Source organism: Corvus hawaiiensis, chromosome 35 (assembly GCF_020740725.1).
Source record: "Corvus hawaiiensis isolate bCorHaw1 chromosome 35, bCorHaw1.pri.cur, whole genome shotgun sequence".
NCBI classification, from domain to species: domain Eukaryota; kingdom Metazoa; phylum Chordata; class Aves; order Passeriformes; family Corvidae; genus Corvus; species Corvus hawaiiensis.
Window position 1 is genome coordinate 321,587 of NC_063247.1, and position 25,066 is coordinate 346,652.

At 52.5% G+C, this 25,066-nt stretch overlaps 2 protein-coding genes across 2 annotated transcripts in view; one reads left to right on the plus strand and one right to left on the minus strand.

Moving 5' to 3' along the window:
- The window catches only part of LOC125318998 (zinc finger protein 91-like), a 156,655-nt gene that overhangs the window by 60,196 nt on the left and 71,393 nt on the right, over positions 1–25,066 (minus strand). The window lies entirely within an intron of this gene.
- The window catches only part of LOC125319000 (zinc finger protein 850-like), a 74,220-nt gene that overhangs the window by 45,946 nt on the left and 3,208 nt on the right, over positions 1–25,066 (plus strand). Inside the window, exons 5-6 of the mRNA XM_048289962.1 lie at positions 12,611–13,102; positions 13,175–13,186. Of these exons, the coding sequence (XP_048145919.1) occupies positions 12,611–13,102; positions 13,175–13,186 (504 nt within the window). The remainder of the gene's footprint in view (positions 1–12,610; positions 13,103–13,174; positions 13,187–25,066) is intronic.

Genomic DNA, 25,066 nt, shown 5'->3' on the forward strand with positions numbered 1-25,066 from the left:
GTTCTGTTATTAGTGTTTTCACTTGTTCAAAGCAGTTTATCTGCACCAGTCCCAGTTAAAATTCCCCTTCCAACTTTAAAAAGAGTTGTTTTTCTCATGTTCTCTGTATACTTTTGCAAATGTTTTAAGATGTGTTGGATGTATTTTAATATTTATTTTAAGGGTTTCTACTTTGCTCAGAACTAGCTCCAAACCCCAATTTCTAACAGCCAACAGCCAGTTTTAGACCTTTGGCCGTTGGTCTGTAAGTAAGCTCCATGGCAACCTGAATCTTAATAAGGACATGTTACCACTCTTACTCCAGCTGCTACTACCCCCCTGACAACGACGAGCTATTGGTAGACAGAGATAATCTGTCAAAGGAAAGCACCAATCACTTAGAACCAAAGGGGTGTGCCATGGGCGGTCTGTGGGCGGACTGGGGCGGAGCAAAGGAACTATAAAATAGTGAGTCAGCCTCAGAGCAGGTGCAGACCACTGCAGATTTAGCTGTGGTGGGCGCCAGTGCTGGGCACTTAAGCCTTACTCTTATTTAGGAGCCTTCAATAATTTTTCTCTGACTTTTGGGTTAGCTAAAAGTCAGCCCAGCACTGCAAGTTTTCCACCGGAGGTCCAGTGCTGTAAAAGCCCAAAGATCTCTAATCCCTGCGTTCCCGGGAATACCTCTAGAGCCACTAGGATCCCAAATTTTGATATTTTCCTGATTTTTATAATTTTTCAATTTTTTTTCTGTTTTAATAAATTATTTTAATTTTTCTAAGAGTTGTCTCGTTCCTCACACCAGCAAGGAGAAGATGTTCTGCCCTTGATGGCAAAGCTCTCAGGAAGGAGCCAGAAGCCAAGTGCAGCAAGATCTTACAGTGACATTTCACTGCCAGCCTTCATCACCTCACCCATGGTTGTTTTAGCTGGTGGATTGGGAACAAAATCAGAGGAGGGCCTTTGGTGGGAGCTGCCCTGGGTCCAGAGATGTGGAAGGTATCTTTTCAGCTTTTATACCGGCTAGCGCTTGTATTTCAATGCCTTAGAAAGCCTCGAGCAGCCTTGAGAGGTAGCAAGGGCGATCTAGCACTTTAGTAGCTCTAGAATCGGTACCTGAATCAGCTGCAGAGCAAATACCATCAGCAGAAGCAAAGAGGGAGAAATATAGCTCCCTGCTCGCTCAATTCCCTGCAGTTAGAAGCTTTCAAATGAGACAGACAACCAGAGATGTTTACAGGAAAGTAGCTGAGCTGAGAGAGAGCGTTTGCCTCCCCTCGACCATCTTTTATTCGGAGAAGGGGAAAGGGGAGGACTGGGGGCGGACCCGGGGCGAGCGGCCAATCAGACACTGCTGAAGAGTCTGAGTTACATTTGGCTTTGCCCGCGCTTGGAACAAAGGAGCTCAGAGCACATGTCTTTGGGAGGGGGGAGGGGAAGCTCAGAACAGGCAGCAACAATTCCCTATTTTTTTTTCTTTAAAGCTGGGTTGTAACTCTTAGTAACTTAAAAGTGCATAGAACAGTAACAAAACAACAGTGCAAAATATAATTGTAATCTATCGTCCCTACAACTCGACAGTACCTAGGATGCCTTTAAACTAGTTCCCCAGTCAAAACTCAGGGGTTTAGTCAGGACATCTATGGTATGGAGTATCAGGATGAAGATTTACAAAATACAGTGCAAAAACCTGAGTGCAAAACAGTGCAACTTAACTTAAGGGATTAACATAAAGATCTGCAGTAGGGGGTTTACATGAAGGTGCAAAATTAGGATTCTTTTTACGGCGTCTCTTCCAGGAGGCAGTTTTAACCTCCTTAACTTTTGAGGAAGTGACATAAGGTTTTACCCACTTCCCTGGGATCCATCTCAGTCCTTGAGGGGTAGATACACTGGCATACCCACGTCCCCAAGTTACAAGTTTGTATGGTCCTTGGATTTTTTGAGTCTCTGGGTCCCGGATCAGGACTTCTGGATTTTCCTTCAGTTTCTGTCTCCTGGTGTTCTGGAAATGACGATAGATGGGAGGGTTTGGATCCTCAAAGGTGCCATTCAGGAAGTTTATGGTAAACAGTGCTTTGCTGAGTCTGAGGACAGGTGAGTTGAGTTTGGTGGTCCCTGATTGTTGTAGCAGCATTCGCTTGAGGGTTTGATGGGCACGTTCAACAATGCCTTGTCCAGTTGGGGAGTGAGGAATACCTGTAACATGTCGAAATCCCCACTGCTGACGAAAGTTTTTAAACTCCTGGGAGGTGTAGGCAGGTCCATTATCAGTTTTTATCTCCTCAGGTATACCGAGCACAGCAAAAGCTTGGACAAGATGTTTTTCAACATCCTTAGCCTTTTCACCTGCATGTGCAGAGGCATACATAGCACCAGAGAAGGTATCAATAGAAACATGAACGTATTTTAATCTCCCAAATTCGGGGAAATGTGTGACGTCCATTTGCCACACTTCACCGCTATTAATGCCTCTGGGATTGACCCCCATGCCCAGTGATGGAAGCTGTAGCTTCTGGCAGTTGGGACACGTTGCCACTATTGCTTTTGCCTGTGTCCGCGACAGATGGAACATGCGGATAAGAGCAGGAATATTTTGATGGTACATGGCATGGCTCAATTTTGCTTGTTCAAAAACTTGGGGGAGCTTTGGTAAGTCGGCTGATAGAACTATGTCTGCTGGCATAGCCAGAGCATCAGCTCTACGATTACCCTCTGCAATAAATCCTGGCAGGTTTGTATGTGATTTCACATGCATGACAAAATAGGGATGCTCTCTGTGGGAAACCAGATAAATTAATTTTGAGAGCAAATCATAAATTTTCTTGTTTGAGATTTCTTTTAGGAGAGCATGCTCAGCTCTAACAGTTACTCCAGCTACATATGCTGAGTCTGTGACCAAATTAAAGGGTTCTTTGAACCTCTCAAATGCTCTAACAACAGCTGCTAATTCAGCTACTTGTGGTGATCCCTGGATTACCTCGATGTCAGATTCCCACTTTTGTGTCTTTGGATTTTTCCATGTGACCACGGACTTTTTACTTTTTCCTGAGGCATCAGTAAAAACGGTAATCGCATCGAGGGGTTTTCTACTTTGAATCTCTCGAGGGATGAAAGAGAATGGCAGATTAAACATGTCATGTTTTGGGTAATGATTTGAGATTTGGCCTGAGTAACTATCTAATGCAAACTGTAAATTTATATTATTTTGGAGTAGGTGAGCTAATGCGTCAGTTGTTACAGGTAAATAGATGCATGCAAAGTCACATCCTGCCAGGGTGCGGAGCCTTGCTCTACCCTTCATGATAATTTTTGCCATTAGTTCTTGTGGCTGTGTGATGGTTTTAGGAGGTTGGAGTGGAAGGAATACCCATTCAATTATGATGAGGGGTTCCTTCTGCTCTTTGTCCCACTGAAATATGGGGCCATGAAAGCGTGGTACCTTCCCTAGAATGACAAGCTTAAAGGGTAGGGAGGGCTGATACCTGTGCGCTTGTCTGGTGGAAATGAGCTCTTGTATCTTTTTGAGAGACTGCCTTGCCTCTTCTGTCAGGGATCTAGGGGATGCTGGACCGCCTTCCCCTTTTACTAGGTTTGCAAGAGGAGCTACATCCTCTGTGGTGAGTCCTAACCAGGACCTTAAATACTTCAGTGTCCCACAGATCTGTTGCACTTCCTCTAGTGTTTTTGGGTTATTATTAATGGTGACAGGTATTGGGGTGATAGAGGTTTCTGTGATTTTGAGTCCGAGGTATTTCCAAGGGCTTGTTCTCTGCATTTTTTCAGGTTGTAATTCAAAGCCCTTGGCCTCTAGGGCCTCAACCACCATGTTAAGTGTCTGCTCGAGATACTGATTATTGGGAGCACACACCAGCACATCATCCATGTAATGCAGGATGATGGCTTTCTCTGCTTTGGCACGGATGGGAGATAGAATTTTAGCAATATACTCTTGGCAGAGAGTTGGGGAATTTTTCATACCTTGGGGAAGCACAAGCCAATGATAACGTTCCATGGGAGTTTCACGATGAAGAGATGGTACAGAAAATGCAAATCGGGGGGCATCTGCAGGGTGGAGTGGAATATGAAAGAAGCAATCTTTAATGTCAAGAACAGCTAAATGCCAATGTTGTGGGAGCATTGAAGGTGATGGCATACCTGGTTGAAGGGGTCCCATGTCTTCAATAACCTTATTAACTTCTCTAAGATCTTGGAGTAGCCTATATTTGTTCTTTCCCGGTTTTTGGATTACAAACACGGGTGTGTTCCATGGGCTGTTAGTTGGAACTATATTTCCTTTAGCCAATTGTTCAGCTACTAATGTTTTGAGTGCCTCTAAGTTTTCTTTTTTTAACGACCACTGGTTAACCCACACGGGTTCATCTGTTTTCCAAGTTAATTTCTGTGGATGGCACTCTGCTTCAGTGGCCTGCAAGGGAAAATTTTGATGTCTAGGCGTGATATCAATTTTTGTTCCCCACTGAGACATGGCATCCCTTCCCCACAGGGTGAATTTGGTGTCTAGGACATACGGACGAAGTGTCGCTATTTGTCCTTCAGGACCTTCAATTTGGATGGTGTGTTTGGACTGCTTTGCAATTTGGGTGCCTCCAATCCCTTGTATGATGCCCTGAGATTGCAATTCCCATTGCGTAGGCCACTTATCAAATGGAATGACAGACACATCAGCACCTGTGTCTATCATTCCCATTATACTGATTTTATGTGATTTGTAACGGAGCTTACATTCTATTACAGGTTTGTCGTTTCCCAAAACCTCAGTCCAACAGATGGCTGGGATATGACCATCTGTGGGCAGGTATTTATAGGGCAGTGGAAAGGCCTGTGCAATGACTTGACCTTTAGGCATAAAGTACGGTGGATATATACATTGTACCATTAGGTTAGAACACCCGTTCTGATCCACTTTCATGAGTGTGGGTGTAACCTCTATCCCAGCAGGTGTTTCCCGAGTGTCCCCAATAACAAAAAGGTATGTAAATTCTGGCATGTGGTCCACATTCTGGAATGAAATGGGTATTACAGTCTGTTGTTGTTGAAATGGTGTGCTTTATCACAGGTTACCTTAAACCTGAGTCCAGAAGTCCAAGTTGCTTTGTCTGCAGCCCTATTTATGTCTGAACGCGGAGCTGTTAGGACGCGTTGAGTCGCGAGTTTCCCTGCTGTTGACCTGGGGAAACAGTCTTTGGAGAGTTTTTATCAGCAGTTATAATTGCTCTGCAATTGCGAGCTACATGTCCCTTTTTCTGACAACGATAGCATACAAAGTTACCGCGCGATTGAGTTTCTCCTGTACCTGTAACATTCTCCACAACCTCCCCAACCATCCCCACTTTTTTCAAAAGGGGAGCAGCTGTGTTCAGCTGCACCTTCTTCGTACAGACTTCGAGGATGGATTCAACAGTAGGAGGAGGATACAGCGGGAGAGTGAGAATGACTTGTTTGCAAGCATCATTCGTATTAACTTGGAGAAGTTCGAGTAGGAGCGCTTGTTGGAGGTCAGGATTAGGGACCTGGGAAGAGACAGCTTCGTACAAACGGTTATAAAAGTGAATAATATTTTCATTTGGCGATTGCTTGATGGTGGTATAATGAGAATTAGGAGTTTGAGATGGTAATAATGTTAAGGCCTTTTCAGCAGCACGTGTGATTTCAGTAAGAACTGGACGAGGGATAAGCATTGCTTGTTTTTGAGGATTTGCCATATTATTGTCACCAGATAAAAGGTCTAATGTGATATAATTGTTTTCAAAATCCAGGTAATTATCTGGAGTTTGCCATAAAATTTTTAATAAATCAGATAAAATTATTTTCCGTTGCTTTTTCCACACCATAAAATCACCAGGTGTGAGAAGAGTTTGCATTAATGTAAGTAAATCATGAGGTACAAGTAAGTGAGTTGCAGAAGTAGCGCTTAAAAGGCTCTTAAAATAATTACTATGCATTCCAAACTCCTTAATTGCCTTGCACAAATCCTTAATATCAGAATAAGTAAGGGGTTTCCAGTCAGGGTTTGCTCCATTGCTAGTACAAGAGAGTGTAGTAGAAGCAGTTGGAGTTACTTCCTGGTAGCCATGGGTTCCTGGATTCAGAGGGGCAGTCACAGGACTGTGGGAACCTGGGGCAGGACAATGGGAAGCAGGGGCGGGGAGTGGAGGGGCAGGGGTGGGGAGTGGAGGCGGGGACACGGCTGGAGGAGGGGAGGGGTCGGGGGCGGGGTTGTGGGAGGCAGGGGCGGCACTTGAGCCATGGGCGGGAACAGAGGGAGGGGTGAAACATGATGCTGTGGGGGCGGGGTCGGGGGCGGGGTCAGGTTGTGACACAAGAGTGGGAGGGGATGGGGACAAGAAGGGATTTGTGGGATGGGGAGAAAGGGATTGTGGGAGGTGTAGTTTGGAGAGGAAGGAACATTGCGTCTGCCATTACTGGAGACAAACAAACTCGGAGAAACGGGGTTGGGGGGAGGGGATTTTTCCCGGGCTGCCAGCACATGGCAATGGCTGTCCCTGGGAACAAAGAGATCAGGGGAGAAGGGGTTTTTATGCACGCTTGAAACATGAGGGCTAGAAACTGGGGAAAAGGCAGTGGAGAAGAGGGGTTGGGAAGGTCCTGGGATGGGCTCCGGATTCCCATCCAAGGCAGGGTGCTGAGGAAACACGGGTGAGCCAGGAGGACGATAGCTCTCCTGTGCTGAGAAGCAGTCTGCTCTAGCTGTGTTTTCCAGCGTAGGGGAAGAGGGGTCCGGGACACAGGGGTTGGAAGAGGGTATAAGGGAATTAACGGGGGTTTTGCAGTGGCTTTTCATGTACTGCCTTTTTCTCTGGCAAAGTATAACTTAGTAACAGGAGAGGAAAGAATTTTGAAACTGTTTCATCTCCTGCACGCCTCAGAGAGGAGAGTTTTCTCCCCACCTTATCCCAAAATTCAGCAGATCTTATGTCTTCGGAGGTCAGATTAGGAAAGTACTGAAAAAGCCATTGTACAAAAGATTGAAGTAGATTTTTAGGGTATTTATGCCCAGTTAAAGAAAGGTAACTTTGAACTTGGTGGTATATTTCTCTATGGTGTGCAGAAACTTCAGATCCCATTATGAATGCACAGCAAACCTCAACCCCTTACTCGCCAAAAAGGAGGAAAAAAAAAAAAGAGAAAGTTTACACTGGCACCAGCTTAAGACAGGAGCCCCTAAACCAGCAGGGAAATACTCACCAGAATTCTGGATTTATCACAGGAAAGCAGGTCCGGAGAAAAAAAAAACGCGAGAAGGGTCTTCTGCTTTCCAGCCGTTCCCTCGCCACGTGGCGTGGGGGAGGGTACAGGCTGAGGCTCTGGGCTCGATGTCACACAAAAAGTAACACCTCGCCACACAGAGCTGGCACAGCAGGACGTGCCGAGCTAACTCCAGCAGACACGCAGCTGCCGGGACACCCTGAGTGTCTCTCAGAACCGGAGTTCAGAGATAGCACGTTGGGCGCCAAATGTGGAAGGTATCTTTTCAGCTTTTATACCGGCTAGCGCTTGTATTTCAATGCCTTAGAAAGCCTCGAGCAGCCTTGAGAGGTAGCAAGGGCGATCTAGCACTTTAGTAGCTCTAGAATCGGTACCTGAATCAGCTGCAGAGCAAATACCATCAGCAGAAGCAAAAGAGGGAGAAATATAGCTCCCTGCTCGCTCAATTCCCTGCAGTTAGAAGCTTTCAAAATGAGACAGACAACCAGAGTTGTTTACAGGAAAGTAGCTGAGCTGAGAGAGAGCGTTTGCCTCCCCTCGACCATCTTTTATTCGGAGAAGGGGAAAGGGGAGGACTGGGGGCGGACCCGGGGCGAGCGGCCAATCAGACACTGCTGAAGAGTCTGAGTTACATTTGGCTTTGCCCGCGCTTGGAACAAAGGAGCTCAGAGCACATGTCTTTGGGAGGGGGGAGGGGAAGCTCAGAACAGGCAGCAACACACCAGCAGCTGGGAAGGTTGAGCGGTGTAATGGACTGCTTAAAACCACCTTGAAGGCACTGGGTGGGGGGACTTTCAAAAACTGGGAGGTGCATTTAGCAAGAGCCACCTGGTTAGTTAACACCCGAGGCTCCACCAGCCGAGCAGGCCCTGCCCAATCCGAACCCCTACAAACAACAGACGGGGATAAGGTTCCAGTGGTGCACATGAGAGGTATGCTTGGAAAAACTGTTTGGGTAAAGTCTGCCTTGAGCAAAGACAAACCCATCCGTGGGGTCGTTTTTGCTCAGGGACCAGGTTGCACCTGGTGGGTGATGCAAAAGGATGGAGAGACCCGATGCTTACCTCAAGGGGACCTTGTTTTAGGGTGAACTACCCATGGCTCTGTACTTGTATCAGTATCAGCATGTATATTTGTATATAATCTGGGTGATGCATAGATTTACATGGTTAAAAAAAGTTACGTTTCATGTAACATGTTAGTATGGGAAAAAATTCGGGGTGGATAATGTTGGGGTTTCAGTTTAGTCTTAGTTTTTTTCCTGTTAAAGGAATTTTTTCCCATATGCATGTTGCTAGGGGACAAATAGCTGTACTTTAGAAAGACAAAAAGGGGGGTGGGGTGGGCCTGGCTACTCCTTTGTCTACACCTGGGTGTGGGGGCAGTTCGCTCTGAGCGTCCGGAGAGAGAAGCTGCAGAGAAAGGAGCTGCTGTTTCTTTCTTTTTGGCCGTTCTTTCTTCCTGCTGGAAACAACGCCGGGACCCCAAAAGCCGCTTTCCCTGCCCTGCTGGAGACCGGGCTGTGGCTGCCCTGCCCCGCTGCTGCTTCGAGCTTTCGGGCCCTGCTCGCGCTGCCTGCCTGGGCCTCCGTGGGGTTCTCCCATCTGGATACATCTCGCCTGCCACCCGGGATTTGCGTTCGTCCCCGCCGCTCCAGCCTGCCATTCTAGCCTGCCGTTCCAGCCTGCCGTTCCAGCCTGCTGTTCCTGAGAGTCCGGGATCGGCTGCCCAGGGGTTTGTGAAGCCTTTGTTCCATCCCTTCCCGGGATCCCAGGGCACCGGTGCCGCGTGTTTCCCGAGCTCGCTCCGGAGCGCCCCCTGCAGCCGCGGGGGAACCATCGCACCTGCCCTGCTCACCGGGAGCCGCCAGCGCCCCTGCCGGCTGCGAGCGGAACTGCACCCGAGGGGAAAGGGCCCGACAGCCGAGAAGGCTGGCACTGGGTTTGTGATTGCTGTTACTGCCAGAGTTGTTCTTGTTTTGTATGACTGGTTATATACATATATATATATATATATATATAGTAAAGAACTGTTATTCCTATTTCCCACATCTTCGCCTAAAGGCCCTTGATTTCAAAATATAATAACTTAGAGGGAAAAGGGGTTATATCTGCCACTTCAAGGGGGGGCTTCTGCCTTCCTTAGCAGACACCTGTCTTTCAAAACCGAGACACCCACGACAGGTGGGATTGGGGTGAGGGCTGGGGCTGGGATTGGGGCTGGAACTGGGACTGGGATTGGGATTAGCTCTAATAATGGTATGGGATGTGGGCTGCCGCTGGGGCTGGGTTTGGATTTAGAGCTAAATGTGGGACTGGAGTGTGGGCTGGGGCTGGTGTTGAGGCTGGAGTTAGGGCTAAATTTGGCACTGGGGTTGGGGTTTGGGTTAGATTTGGAAATGGGGCTGGGTTTGGAGTTAGGGCTGAACGTGGGATTTGAGATAAGGCTGGAGGCTGGGGCAGGGGCTGGAATTGCAGCCGGGATTGCAGCTCGGGCTAAACGTGGGATTTGGTTTGGGGCTGAGGGTTTAGAAAGGGGCTGGGATTGGGGCTGGGGTTGGAGTTAGGGCTGAGATTTGGATTACAGCTGGGATTGGGGTCAAGGCTAAATGTAGGATTGGCTTTAGGGCTGGGGATGGGATTGGGTCTGGGGCTAGACGAGTCTGGGACTGGGATGAGATTAAACACGGGATGGTGAGTTTGTCTAAACGTGGTGTGAGACTGAGATCAGGATCAGGGTGAGGTTTGGGACTGAGCACACGCAGAGCGGGACAGCTGAGGTGTCACTGCAGGATGTCCCTGGCACCGTCCCAACCCTCCTCAGGCACCTCCAAACATGGGGGGCAGCTGGGTGGTCCAAGATCCAGGTGCTGCCACGCTGCCCCTCCATTCCACGTGAGCATTGCGGGAAGGCAGCCCTGAATGTGACCCTTGGGGGTCTGGGATCAGCCTTCACATCCCTGTGGGAGCAGCGACAGAGAGGACGAGAGACTTTCCCCCTCTTATTCCTGTGGAAGGGTGAACCCCAGCTGCCCTTTTCTTCTGCTGCCTCCTCATCTGCTCAGGTGAGGATGTCAAACTCCCCAGGAGCAGGAAGAAGCCCATTCCGGGTTTCCTTGTGTCTGCAGCCTGGAACATCCACTCAGAGCAGAGCACTTTGTGAAAGCCCTGCAGAATGACAGCAGGAGGAGGTTTGTGAGAAAGGCAGGAAATGGTATTTTGATAGGAAATCAAAATTCCAAATTATTTCTTTCTGTCACGTTTATTTTCAGTCAGTTCTGGTCTGGTTTCCAGAGTGCCACCTTCTCAGCTGACTGTATTTGTGTCCTCCTTCCTCTTCTGCCTTTCTTTGCCTGCTCTGTTTGTCTCTCAGTGTCTCTCTGGACCCAGGGCAGCTCCCACCAAAGGCCCTCCTCTGATTTTGTTCCCAATCCACCAGCTAAAACAACCATGGGTGAGGTGATGAAGGCTGGCAGTGAAATGTCACTGTAAGATCTTGCAGTACTTGGCTTTTGAATCCTTCCTGAGAGCTTTGCCTTCAAGGGCAGGAACATCTTCTCCTTGCTGGGAACTGTAATTCCAGATCCCTGGAGGGTGTGCCGTGGATCCCAGAGAGGCATTGCCGAGGCTCGCAGGGTGCTGGTCCTGCCGTACCTCCCACGGGAGCTGTGCAGGGCCAGGGGACAAGGTCCAGCAGCTGGGTGGGCTCCCAGAGCAGACAGCAAAGGCTGCTTTGCTGGACATTTCCCAGCACATTCCCAGCTGGAAGCAGAGGGAGGAAGGAAAGGGAAGCGAGTCCCTGCCAGAAGCCCCAGAAGGACTGGGGTGGGAAGGGACCCTGCCCGTGGGTTACTGGGCTGAAAGCCAAGTGGAGCAAGACCTTACAATGCCATCTGCCTGCCAGCCTGTGCTGCTGACAGGAGCAGGGGGCCACTTTAGCCCTCTGTGGGTGGGACCAAACTGTGCATTCCACTCCCCTTATCTCATGTCTGATGAGCTGTTCATGATGGGTCGTTTGCAGGAGCTGCCCAGTGCACCCCCGACCCCTCAGGCTATGAGGAGCTGGCTGTTAAATGAGATAAGGAAGGAGAGGCAAACCCTGGGAGGCAGGGCAGTGTTTCTTTTTCTGCACACCAATGACTCAGCTGTGATAACTCCCTCCGGGGTAGCAGCAGCACAGTCCCACCCAGCCTGAGGGCTCACCTCTGCTGATGGGCCATCATGGACTGAATGGCCCCAGCACAATGGGCAGCTGCAAGGACTGAGACCATCAAGGCTCCCAAAATATCCCATGACTCCCAGGATGACATCATTCCATTGTGAAACTGCCCGCCCTGGGGGAGGGGCTGAGCATTCCCACCTGAACCTGAGCATATAAAATCTGGGTTTGGGGCCTTCTGGCAACACTTAACAGATCCAGGGCAGGAGCAGAACTCCAAGAGGACTGTGACCACTGCTGTTGACAAGACTGCTGCCATCACTTGGACAGGACTGTGTCCACCACTCTGACCAACAGGTTTTGTTTTCTTTCCTTTTGCTTTGCATGCAGCGGGACCAGGTGGTGCTCAGCACAGGAACTAACCACCACCGTTCTGCTCTTGTCCCAGGGTGCCTGGTTATACTCAGCTCTTTGAGGGTTAGAGCTGTGTCATGGTATTTCTTGTCATCTCTTTGGTGAATTGTAACTCCCACCTTAATCTCTCTTGGGGCAGATCAGTGGGGTTCATTTCTCATGCCAGGTAAAACTAGCACGGTGTTTGAGAGGATTTTACAGTCATGATACGCCCGGTGACTTCTAGAGAAGGACTTGGGCAGGAGGAACCCCTAAACCATCACACTCACGCCTTGCTTTTCCCTCCACACCAGGATTTCCCACTCCCAAAACTTGGCCAGATGGAGGAGGAGGCTGTGAGGAAGAGGAAGATGCCCCGGAACACCCAGGCAGGTGAGGAGGAAGTCCCTGCCCGTTTCCCCCTCTCTCCTGCTCCATCTCCCAGCCCAGCATCGCCCCCGGCTGCAGGACAACCCCGCTGCCAATGCCGTCCTGCCGGGGACGGACTGGGGGGATCTCCTTCCCCTTCCGTGTGGCACGGAGGCAAATGCCATCCTCTCCTTGTCCTTCCTCCCCCAGACAAGGAGCTGAGGACAGAGCCCAGGGAGGACAAATCCCCGCGGCAGAACCTGGTGGAAGAGGCCATTTTGAGCAGCTCCACATCGCAGGAATCCAGCTGGGAGGAAAACCACCGGAGATCCCACAGGAGGAGGGGCTGCAAACGCAGCCCAGGGAGCTGTGAGGAGGAAAGACCCACCCTGTGCCGGGATGGCGGCCGGAGATCCAGCCAGAGCTCAAACCTGGTGGTCCACGAGCAGTGTCATGCTAGGGAGAAACGCTTCAAGTGCTTGGAATGTGGGAAGAGCTTCAGCCAGAGCACCACCCTGATCCACCACCGGTTGATCCACACAGGGGAACGGCCCTATGTGTGTGGGGAATGTGGGAAGAGCTTCAGCCACCGCTCCCACCTGATTCGCCACCAGATGATCCACACAGGGGAACGGCCCTACAAGTGTGGGGAGTGTGGGAAGAGGTTTCAGACCAGCTCCAATCTCCTCCTGCACCAGCGGATTCACACAGATGAGAGGCCCTTCCGCTGCCCCGACTGCGGGAAGGGCTTCAGGTACAACTCCGGCCTCACCAGGCACAAACGCATCCACACCGGGGAGAGGCCCTATGAGTGTCCTGAGTGTGGGAAGAGCTTCAGCCAGAGCAATCACCTTATCTGCCACCAGAAGATCCACACCAGGGAGAGGCCCTATGAGTGTCCCGAGTGTGGGAAGAGCTTCTCCAGGAGCTCTCACTTGACCACACACCAACAGTGCCACCAGTAAGGGAAGCCCTGCGAGTGCCCTGAGTGCAGGAAGAGCTCCAACTTCATCTCGCAGCAGAGGATCCATGTGGGGTGATGCACAGTGACCCCCGTTGGGCAGAGACCTGGTGACCCCTGTTCCAGATGATCCCCATGGTTGGGGGGAATGTTTGAGAGATTTATTTCACTTCTCATTCTCGTGCTCTGATTTCATTGCTAATAAATGCAATCCCTGTCCCCAGACTGGGTCTGTGTTTCCATGCTGGTGATCGGGGCAGGAGCTCTCCTGGTCCTTATCTCAGCTCCTGGGCCTTTCCTCAGCCAATCAAAGAAGTCACTAAACAATTTTTAGCCACTCTGAGCTTTTCTCGCTGATGACTGCCCAGGTGCCAGGCGGATCTGCCGCACCCAGAGCTCCCCACCTGGGCCCCCCTCACCCCCAGTGCCCCTCGGGAGCAGAATTAAGGGAGAGGGGAGGTTTCAGCATCTGCCCAGTGCTGGCGATGGGGCAGCTGGGGCCATACTGGTGGCACTGGTGGTGCTGGGAGCCCCCCTGGCCACAGGCATGGAGCTCTCAGGTGAGCTGATGGGGTGGGAAGAGGAGTCCGGGTATGGTGGGAAAGGTGGGGAGAGGAGGGAAAATGGGTGTGTGGGACCCATAAAATGAGTTGGAGGGGGAGTGGGACCCCCTAAAGCAAGAATGGGAAGGGGGCTGAGAACTGGGGGATGATGGGAGAGGTGTGGGAAAGCTTAGAAATTGGGGATTGGGAAAGGTGGGATCTGAAAACTGAGCAGGAGGGGGCTGGGGATTGGGAGGATTGTGTGAAAAGGGTTGGGAAAGGGGCAAAAGGGGGGACGGGGACCCCCAAGCTGATGGGGGCAGGGGCTGGCAGCTGGGGATTGATGGGAAAGGAAGGGAGAATGTAGAGGGATTCCTTGTGGAATATAGGATACCTCAGGAGGGCTTGGGCACCCCAGGGCGGTTGCAGAAGTACCCCTGACGGGGCCTCCGGCTGAAAACAGGCTTGCAAGGCACCTGCTCGCTGGCAGCCTTGAACAGCCTTGGGAAAAAGTATGCACTGGTCAGCTCCCCCGTTGCTTCGAGGCTTTCTCATGGGAAAGGGGCGTGAACTTTGGAGAAAGTATAACTTGGTGTAACCGGACAATAAAAGAGGAGCACAATGCTCAAATCGGATCGGTGTTCGTGTCATGACTCTTGCTGGATTCCCCTGCTCCCGGGACCCCCCCCGCTACACATGGCGCCCGAATGGCAGGGACCCGAGTGAGTTTTGCTTCAGGCAGGTTTGCTTCAATGCGGTAAGACTCTGAATTTCATCGTATCGGTGCGGTGGAGCCAGGGGAACGAGAGCGGGTGGCCCCAAAGCCGAGTAAAGCCGGGGGCCCGGTCTCAAAGCAGAATAGAAAGCCAGAGGATAAGTCCCAAAGCTGAGTAAAGCCGGGGGCTAAACCTCAAAGCCGAGTGGCCGGAGACCGTATTTTCCCGCGGTCGAGCGAATACCTGCAGCACAGAAGCTATGGACTACGGGGCAGGACCTCGACTCCTAGCTAATATTCTCTCTATGAGAGGCGAAATCGTAAAAGACCAAGATCTGAATGCCCTCATTACGTGGGCCCGGGAACATGGATTATTGAGTTACACTTTGCTTTTGTTCTCAACCGAAGCGTGGGGGGAAGTTGGATATACATTGTGGCTGTCCATGATTGAGGGAGGAAAGGAAGCTAAAGAAGCTAAAGCTCTCGGCTTAACCTGGAGGGCAGTAACTGGCACTCTCGCAGAGATGAAAACAGAGAGGACAGTGGCTGCGGCTGGCACAGCGGCTTTAGAGAGTAGCAGCTCCGGGAAAGAAACAGACGGGGGTCTTATGGAGCAGCGGCCAGAGACCAGAGCAGAGTCCAGGGTAGCACAGTTCTTCAGGCTGGCCGTGAGAAGACCGATTAAAGGCACAGCAGCACCCGTCCACTCACTGCGGGAGTTGCTGGACTCAGCAGGGCAGGATGGTATCCCTCCGACGGCTGAGAGAGAAATGGCTGCGAACGCAGAAACAGAGCCGCCCGACTCAGGGGGCGGGGCACAGGCAGGCCAAAGAGGAACAGGCGGTCCTGGTGTCCGGCCGAAAGCGGCAGAGCAGTCGTGCGGTCCTAACTCCTGGCCAAAAGCGGCAGAGCGCAACCCCCCTCTGCGAGACAGCGGAGCAACATCCGGCAGTGAAGCGGCTTCTGCGGTTTTGTCGCCTGCAGAGCCAGAGCCAGCCAGGGCTGCCGGGGGCCAGCCCCAAGAGGGGGAGAAGCACCAAGAAATGATGCAAGAAGTAATCAAAAAGCTTGCTGACTTATCTACACAGCAAGATGCGCTAGAGTCCAAAGCTTGTGATGTTACACCATCAGCACCATGGCGTCCCGTGGCCTCACCGGTCAAGTTAGCACCCAGAGCTCCTATGTTCCCGTCGGGAGAATCAGGCACAGTGCTTACAGCCCCTCCCTTCCCGCCAGAGGAGGTGCAGCCGTCGTTTCCATCAGCCCCAACAGGGAGGACTGACCCATTGCGACGGAGATGGAATGGAGTTATCCGTGATGCAATCATTGAGGGTGATTGGCAAGCAGTGAATGCCCTCGCTTGCCCTGTACACATACAAGGGGACACTGCAAAGTGGGAACCCCATGACTGGAAGATCTTGCAGCAAGCCAAGCAAACGGTCACCACGCATGGCTCGCGGTCTGAAGCTGCACAAAGCATTCTGCAGTTTATCTTTACAGCAGATGTCCTGTGTCCTAATGATTGCATCAGCATCGCACAGTTGTTATTAACCCCTTCTCAGTTCCTGCTCTGCGAGCGAACGTGGAAACAGCTAGCACAAGAAGAAGCTAGCAAACATCAAAGTGACACACAAGACCCACTGTATGCACTCCAAGCTGACATGCTAACTGGGAGCGGGGCTTATGGAGCCACGGTGACACAGCTGACCATGCCCGTAGTCATTCATCAGTTGTCACAGACTCTTGCCCACAAAGCCTTGTTGTCAGTACCTGAAAAGAAGAAGTCTCCCCCGTATGCAGGAGTCCGACAGGGGCTCTCAGAGCCATATGGTCAGTTCATTGACCATTTGTCAGCAGCCTTAAAGGATGCAACTGAGCTCTCTGAAGAGCTCCAAGAGCAAATGTTCCAAACACTTGCCTTTGAAAATGCTAATAGACAAACTAAGACAATTCTTGCCACGCTGCCCCAAGGAGCAGGTGTAGACGAGATGCTCGTACGTGCTGCCCGTTCAGAACAGTCATCTCAAACAACTGCCTTTACTGCAACACTGCAGAATGTCCTGTGACAACAGGGACAAGTCATCGCCGCAGCACTGACCAGAGGGGTGCCCAGCAAGTGGTGCCGTGCTCCAGGACCCCGAAGCGAGAAGGCGCAGTCAGCATCAGCTCCTGAGGAAAGTGATGCCACTACTTCAACAGCTGGAACTCTGGGACCTCTGTCCCAAAAAGCCTTGGGAGAGGCTGCAGACGTGGCAGAGTGAGGGAGCTGAGGACTTGCCAGATCCACCACTCTCCGTAGCAGGAGAAGTAGCGAGACCCTGGGCGAATGGAACAGCTGCCCTGGGTGGTTGCTAGTGACTTGTGGTGGGTGTCGGAGAACCCTCTCCAAAGGCCAAACTAAGAAGGAGAGTTGCATATATTTTTGGGTATAGCACCAAACACAGAGGTAGAGTGAGAAATTGTTTTTTGACTGTCTTGAGACAAGAGCATTGGCGGACATTTTCAATCAGCTGTCCACCCATTTAGATCGAGTGAAGGCAGTTCATTTGGCTAGCATCTATGTTTTTACCTGGTGCTTCAGCAGCCAAGGCTCATGCTATTTTGCATCAACTTGCTTGCTGGGAGAGGGATAAGTTAAACATAACTTCGCAGATGCTTGATGAGTTAAGCGTAGATGTTACTAGTGTTAGACATACAGTATTACAAAATCGATTTTTTGTAATTGATTTTCTACTACTAGCTCACGGCCACGGCTGTGAAGAGTTACAGGGTATGTGCTGTATGAATCTTTCTGACCATTCTGTCCCAATTCACAAGCACCCCTCTGACCTCCAGAGGGGCCTACACATCCTTCAGGAGACAGACGACCCTATTGGAGATTGGCTTAAGGGTCTGGGTATCACCGGATAGCTGCGTACCTTGGTAGTAGAAGGCTGACGATTGCTATTTGTAGTTACTTTAGGTTTAATAACACTTGGGTGTATTTTTTTTTTTTTTTGCCTTAAAGCGGGGCTTCAAAAAATCATCGACCAGACCTGGGTTGCCCAAAAAGAAAACGGGGGTTGTGTAGAGGAATTCCTTGTGGAATATAGGATACCCCAGGAGAGCTTGGGCATCCCAGGGCTGTTGCACAAGTACCCCTGATGGGGCCTCCGGCTGAAAACAGGCTTGCAAGGCACCTGCTCACTGGCAGCCTTGAACAGCCTTGGGAAGGGGTATACAATGGTCAGCTCCCCCACTGCTTCGAGGCTTTCTCATGGGAAAGGGGCGTGAACTTTGGAGAAAGTAATACTTGGTGTAACCGGACAATAAAATAGGAGCACAATGCTCAAATCGTATCGGTGTTCGTATCGTGACTCTGGCTGGATTCCCCTGCTCCCGGGACCCCCCCCTGCTACAGTTCCCCACCTCCGTGTGTCCTCGGAGCCTGTGGGGATCTCCAGTCCACGGCTGTGCCTGCCATGGGGAGCTGAGCTTCCACTGCTTGGGGTCTCACCTTGTACTGGCCCTCGTGGGGCTCAGTCAAAATGTGGAACTCTCTCTCCTTCCATCGGAAGTGACAGTCCCCAGTCTTCTCCTCTTGTCCCCAGGGCCGTGCAAGTGGCATCCAGCCCCTCGGTGACACGAAATGACAGCTGGAGGAGTTGTTGTGACACACGGCACAGCAGAGACACCCAGAACCTGCAGCAACAGCAGCCATGGGTGGGGGGTTCCTGCACCCCCACAGGCCACAGAGGGGCCCCCAATGCACCCCCACACCACAGGGCTCGGGGAACCTCGGACACATCCCCCCAGCCTGGGCACAGCCCAGCCCAGCCCCGCTCCTCCCACCCACTGAGTCCTGTCCCCGTCTGGGACCCGCACAGTGCCCAGTTTGGGGACACCCCCCATGGTCTTCCTGCCCCTGTCCCCAATGAATCTTTGCCCATTCCCCAGAGGCCCTGAGCACCTTTGGGGTGATGGCTGGGGAAGGGGGGAGGGATGACACCGGGGGGCACCCACCTCCTGTCCCAAAGGAGGAGCTGTCCCCAGGTGATAAATGATGGCCGTGGAGACAGACTCCCAAAAATGTAGGCAAGCACAGGAACTGTTTGGATGGGGAAAGAGACAGGGTGGAAACGGTGGCTCTGGAGGACACACTGGGCCGAGAGGTCACTGCTGACCCCCCCACGCATTCCCCTAGCCAGGTACCGCTCTCCCAACCCCCTATAATCCCTCAGCCCCAGACACCAACCCCCATCAATGGAGCTCCCCCTCAGTGCCATGGAGACTCTCAAGGCCACCCCCAGCCCCACAGGGTACCCCTTGTCCCCATCAGATCCGACACCACTTCCAAAGTGAGCGCTCCCGGGCACAGCCAGGGCCGTGCTGCCCTGCAGCTCCCTGCAAAACACAGTGGCGGCTTCGAGGCCACAACCCGAGTCTCAGACAGTTTCCCACTCTTTATGTCTGGAGCTGACCAAGAAATGCCCCATGGTGGGGTGCCCCTTTCCTGCAGTCACCACAATGACCAACGGCAAACTGAGCCCTCGCTGAGGCTTTCCCAAGGAGATGCCGCGTTTGTTCCCCCGCAGGGCAGCCTGTTCTTTTGGGGGGCAGGGGGCACAGGGACAACAGCAGCCCCGAAGGAAGCGGGATTGCGTGCGGAACAGCCTGACACCAAACAGACTTCAGTGTCACGAAGGCAGAGGAGAGGGGGTCCCTGGGAGGCCAAGGCAGGCAGATCTGATTGTCCTGGCACGTTTCATCTGGGAACAGTCCTTGGATACACAGAAATTTGGAAGAGGAATCTCAGTTTTGGCCATGGCCCCTGGAGGAGAAGGACGGATCTGTTCCATAGGAAGGAAAGCACAGAGCCCCAGAGCTCCAGGGGCAGATGAGAAGTGACTCTCAACATTCCAAGATCAGCTGGAGCTGTCAGGTGGCCACCAGGAGGCCAAGCCAGCCAGAGCTGTTCCATGTTCCCTTGGCTCCATGGGGCCCAGCAGCGTCACAAAGGTGTCCTTGGCTCCACGGGGCCCAGCAGTGTCACAAAGGTGTCCTTGGCACCACGGGGCCCAGCAGTGTCACAATGGACTCTGCGACTCCATGAGGACCTGCAGGAGCACAATGGTCTCCTTGGATCCATGGGGCCACTCAGAAGCACACCGGCCCCTTGCTTCCATGGGGCCCAGCAGTGCCCCGATGATCCCCGTGGATCCAATTCTAAAATTACAGGGCGCCCAAGCAAAAATGCAGGAAAAGGACGAACAGGTCCTTACTATAAAATACAGAGAGAGCAGAACAGAACAAACCCCACCACAGGAACAGTAGTTTCCCACCCGCTAAGCACAAACCATCATGGGATACTGCATCCCTGACTCAGCCCCAAGACAGGTTTGAGGAATGAGCCTTGTGGGAGCCCACCCGGCACAGAGGATTTTCCATCTGGCAACACGGGGGATGCTCTGGGGGCTGCTGAGAGACTGAAATGTTGTGGTTCACGGCTGAAACTTTGTCAGGAAGGGCTTTTTGCCCATTATGGCAGAACTGTATAAAGGAGCTGTGACCACCCAAGCCCCCCTGTCCCTGAATGTGCCTTCTGAGGGGAACTTTGGGCTGCAAGTTGAGCTAAGGGACCTTGAGATCAGGGAAAGGGGACTCTTACCCAGGGATCTCAGGTCTAGGGAGAAGGAAACAAGGCTGAGGGAGGAGAATGAATGTAGGTTACGGACGGGAGATCTCTATAAGCAGATCTTGGGACATGCGGTTTATTGCAAAGGGCGTGGGTATAGGGGCACTGCTTAGAGCTCACAGCTGGCAGCTCTGAGCAGGCCCAAGAGAGCAAGAGAGTAAGCGGGTAAGAGAGAGAGAGAGCGAGAGGAATGAGAGTGAAGAAGAAGTAATAAGAGTGTGTAAGAGTGGAATGGAATGGAATGGAATGGTGAAGTCCTGGTTACAATACAATAAATCATCTTCTGTACTGAATATTCTAATTGTCACTAACCAATCTAATACAAGATACAAATCCTATAGCATTTACATACAGCCTATAAGAGTTCTTATATTACCATAGAGTGTTACATCTTAACTTCTAAAAACTACTCTTTGGACCCCTTCTGCTGAGCTAGCAGGGTCTGCTCTGACCCTTGGACCTGCCTGCAAGCAGAGGGTATTGTTCAATCAAGAGGGGTTTACCTTCAGTCGGCCATACCATTGTTTTCCAGTTGTTCAGTAACTAAGACTTGGTATTTCAAAAGTGGCTTTCATTTCGACGTCGCCTGTAGTTTTCATATTCCCAAAATCTTTTGTCAGGCAATCATATTTATAAGGCTTTCCTGTTTCATCTTCCCCAACAAATGAATCCACCAGAAAGCCAAGGCCAGGGCTGTCCTGAAAATCAGCCCTGACCCATTTGCTGAGGCCAGGTTTGCACCCCCATCCCCCAACCAAGGGGGCTGGAGGAGAGTTTGGGGGTGTGGGGTAACCCCTGCCCAGGGGGAGTGAACACCACCCCCCTTACCCAGACTGGCTCCGGTGTGAAACCCCCACCCCAGGAAGGCCACACACACAGGGGACAGTGTCACACTCGCCCCTCCCCAGGGGAGGTCTCTGTCCCTGTCACTCCCTTGCTCTCCCCCCTTTTTCTCTTTCACAGGCTGGGGACCTTTGCCAAATATGTGAATCATTTTTCTCTATCCCTGTCACCTCTGTGACAGCTACACAGAGTTTATCCTTCCTTTAAATCATCTGTACCGGGCTGAATTTTTCTTTTACAGGAACCTGCCAGCAGCTGAGCTGGAGCTGTGCGGGAACCGCTGGACCTTTGAATTGCCACCATAACTGCTTGTGCTGTTGGTTCATTCATGCTTGGGGTTTGTTTGCGTTTTCATCACAAGTGACTTGTGGGAAGAGCAAACATTGCTCCAAGCATTTTAGGTAAAGTTTGATTTCTGCCAAGTTTATTTTGTCTGGTGCCCAGGGGATGCTCAAGGGGTCTCTGTGTCTCTCTCCTTGGGGGATGCTGGGGAGGGGCTTGGTGGGGTTGTCCAAGTCCCTCTCACCCCAGGACATTCCCGAGGGGTGGTCCCTGTTCCTCTCACTCCAGGGCACTCCTGAGGGGTTATTGCCTGTCCCTTTAACCCTTGGGGATGCTCCGGGTATCTCCATCCCTCTCGTCCCAGGGAATGCTTGTGCAGGGCTGGGGACCAGGAGCTCTGTGTCCTTCTCACTGCTGAGTGTGCTCAGGGGCTCTCCAACCTTCTCATACCTGGGGAGGCCGGGGGGGTCTCTTTCCCTCTCACCCCTGGGGTGACCCTGCCCAAGCACCATTGGGGTGAGAACGACAGAGACACCCCCAAAGCCCCACAAGCACCTCCCGAGAATCCCAAGGGGAGATGGACAGAGACCCTCACCGGGCACCGAGTGGGGTGAGAGGGACAGAGACCATCCCCACCCCCCAATCGTTCCCAGACAAGAGCGGCTTGGAGACCCCCCCCAGGACTCCCCAGGTAGGAGAGGGACAGAGACAACCCCGGGCTGTGCATCCTCCTCTCCCATGGGATGGATTGGGGGGGATTGCTGTGCTCCTATCCCAAATGTGGGGCAAGCGTTGTCTCTGTCCTCCTCCCATTTGTGGGGGCCAAGGTATCCCCATCCTCCTTTCCTTTGGGAGGACAGTAGCTGGACTCCATTCTCCTCACCTTTGCAGGGGACAGGGGTGCTCTCTGTCCTCGTCGCCCTGGGGGATTCTGCCTCCTCCTTACCTTTGGGGCAACCCTAGTGGTCCCTGTTCTTCTTGCCCCAGGGAGGCCTCCATCCTCTTCCTCTTTAGGGAGGAGTCTGGGGGTGGTCTCCATCCTCTTTACCTTTGGAGGGGCTTGGGGTGGTCTCCATCCTTCTGGCCCAGGGGAAAGGCCACAGACAGGTCTCTGTCATCTTCCCCTTTAGGGGGCCCAAGGGGGTCTACATCTTCCTCACCCTTGGGGGAACCATGAGGGGAACCACAGTGGTGTCCATCCACTTCCATTCTGGGTGGGCCAGGGGGTCTCTGTCCTTCTCCCCTTTGGGGAGAGCCGGGGGTGTCCTTTGTCCTCCATCCGTATGTGGAGGTGCGTGGGGCTCTCCGTGTCTGCACCCTCGGGGAGGGAGCTCTCCGTCCCTCTCGCTCTGCTCGCTGCGGCCGCTGGTGTCCGGCCCACGCACCCGTTACCGGTGACGGCGACACGGGGCGCAGCGGCGGCTTGGGGCACGAGGGAGCTGGGCTGGGGATTCCCCTCCACATTGTGCTGTGATCAGGCCCACGGGGGCGGGCGCCGCTCCCACCTCCCCCCAACCACCCACACACCCTCCAGCCTGAGCTGGTCGCGGGGTTCCCGCGTTTCGGGGCCAAGGGCGCGGAGCTCCACTCGGCTCTGTCTTCTCCACTCGGCTCTCACCCCTGCACTCTTCCCACTCCACTCCGCTCACCCCGCTCCTCTCCCACTGCTCGACTCCTCTCTCCCCACTCCTCTGCGCCGCAGCAGCACCGGATCCCGCACTAAACAGCGGCCCCGATCGCCCCTTTATATGGGCATGGGAGCCCCACCCCCCCCCGTGGCAGCAGCCAATGGATGCCGAGGAACAAATAATGAGGGGCGGAGCAAAGAAGATGAGAAAGAAACGTGGTTGGCCGAGAGGGCGCAGGTTCTGAGAGGGATGGGGTGGGCGTGGCTTCAGGCAGGGGCGGGGCCAGGAATGGGGTGGGGGAGGGGTTGCACTGAAACCAGAATTTGAGCTGGATTAGGCTGAGAGGGGGCTGGGGGCAGGGCTGAGGGTGGGCTTAGAGCTGGGAGTGGGGTCAGGGCTAAAGGTGTGTAGTGGTTTGGTCCAAAATACTCATTACTGTTTATCTACTGAGAGATAAGAATTAGGAGAAATGCAAAGCAGGCACCAAACTTGAAAGAATATAAACAAGTTTATGAACAGACCTAAAAGAAGAAAAAAGTCATACCACACCTTCAGAATACTTCTCCTCCCCCCCCCCCGACCTTTCTCCCTTCGCCCACTGGCAATGTAAAAAGACAACCCTTGAGATGTTCAGTCTGTTTACCACTTCCATAATAACCTTGTTCAGTCCATTTAGGAAGAGGAGTCTCTCTTGCCCATGCTATGAAAACATTATCACAACGAGACAGCCGCCCGGGTTGGTTCTCTGCTCGCATCATGTGAGAGTCCCCTCCCACAACCTGCAGCTTTTCCCAGAACCGCTTTTGAGGGTCCAATCTTGAGCTACTGGGGTGCAATTTTAAGGTTGAGCCGTCCAGAAACAGAAGTTCTCTTCACCCATCTCTGGGAGCATTTCATCTCTAAGAACACAGGCCCTTCTCCTTCCCTAGGAGCAAAGGGTCTTCCTCATCTTCATCTCTAGGACTATCTCTGGGAGCATCTCTAGGAACTGAGGTCTTCTCCTTTTCCATTTGGAGCAAAAGTCCTCATCGCTTCCATCTCTCCCTATTCAAACTTCTCATGAAATTACAGCTGCTTCAGCATCTGCCTATCTCAGCGCAGGTGCTTTTGCTCTCAAGTACAAGTTGAACGCTCCACCCCCCATGCCTTCATGAAATTACAACGGGTGCTCTGATACATCATAGCTTTCCAACAGAATTTCAGCTTTAAGCCTCTCCTCTTTCTCTTCCCTCAGGTTTTCAGCTCTTCACAGCACTAAAAGGGTTAATGTCACCCAGGCCTTGCAGCTGGAATGTCGCTTATCGCTGTTGCTCACATGATCTTTTGCCGGGCAGCAGGGCAGCTTCAGCTGAATCTTGGCCACACTGGAGAGGGGGAGCGCGTCTGCACATAGCAGGGCCCTGGGGGGGTTCCGCGGGTGGACCAGGGCCCATCGGCTCCAGGATGGCCGTGGCCCAGCCTGGCCTGGCCCAGCAGGGCCCGGGCCAGGCTTGCTGGGCCCTGCATGAGACCCGCAGCCACCTGTCCCAGCGCCAGAAACGAGAGAGAGCTCTGCCCGGGCTTTGTCTATTCTTACGTGTGGATCACAGAGGCGGTCACAGAGCTAAATGTGGGACTGGAGTGTGGACTGGGGCTGGTGTTGAGGCTGGAGTTAGGGCTAAATTTGGCACTGGGGTTGGGGTTAGAGTTGGAATTGGGGCTGGGTTTGGAATTAGAGCTGAACATGGGATTTGGGATAATGCTGGAGGCTGGGGCAGGGGCTGGAATTGCAGCCGGGATTGCAGCTCGGGCTAAACGGGGGATTTGGTTTGGGGCTGAGGGCTTAGGAAGGGGCTGGGATTGGGGCTGGGGTTGGAGTTAGGGCTGAGATTTGGATTACAGCTGGGATTGGGGTTAAGGCTAAATGTAGGATTGGCTTTAGGGCTGGGGTTGGGATTGGGACTGGGGCAAGATGATTCTGGGAATGGGATGAGATTAAACACGGGACGGTGAGTTTGTCTAAACGTGGTGTGAGATTGAGATCAGGATCAGGGTGAGGTTTGGGACTGAGCACACGCAGAGCGGGACAGCTGTGGTGTCATTGCAGGATGTCCCTGGCACCGTCCCAGCCCTCCTCAGGCACCTCCAAACATGGGGGGCAGCTGGGTGGTCCAAGATCCAGGTGCTGCCACGCTGCCCCTCCATTCCACGTGAGCATTGCGGGAAGGCAGCCCTGAATGTGACCCTTGGGGGTCTGGGATCAGCCTTCACATCCCTGTGGGAGCAGCGACA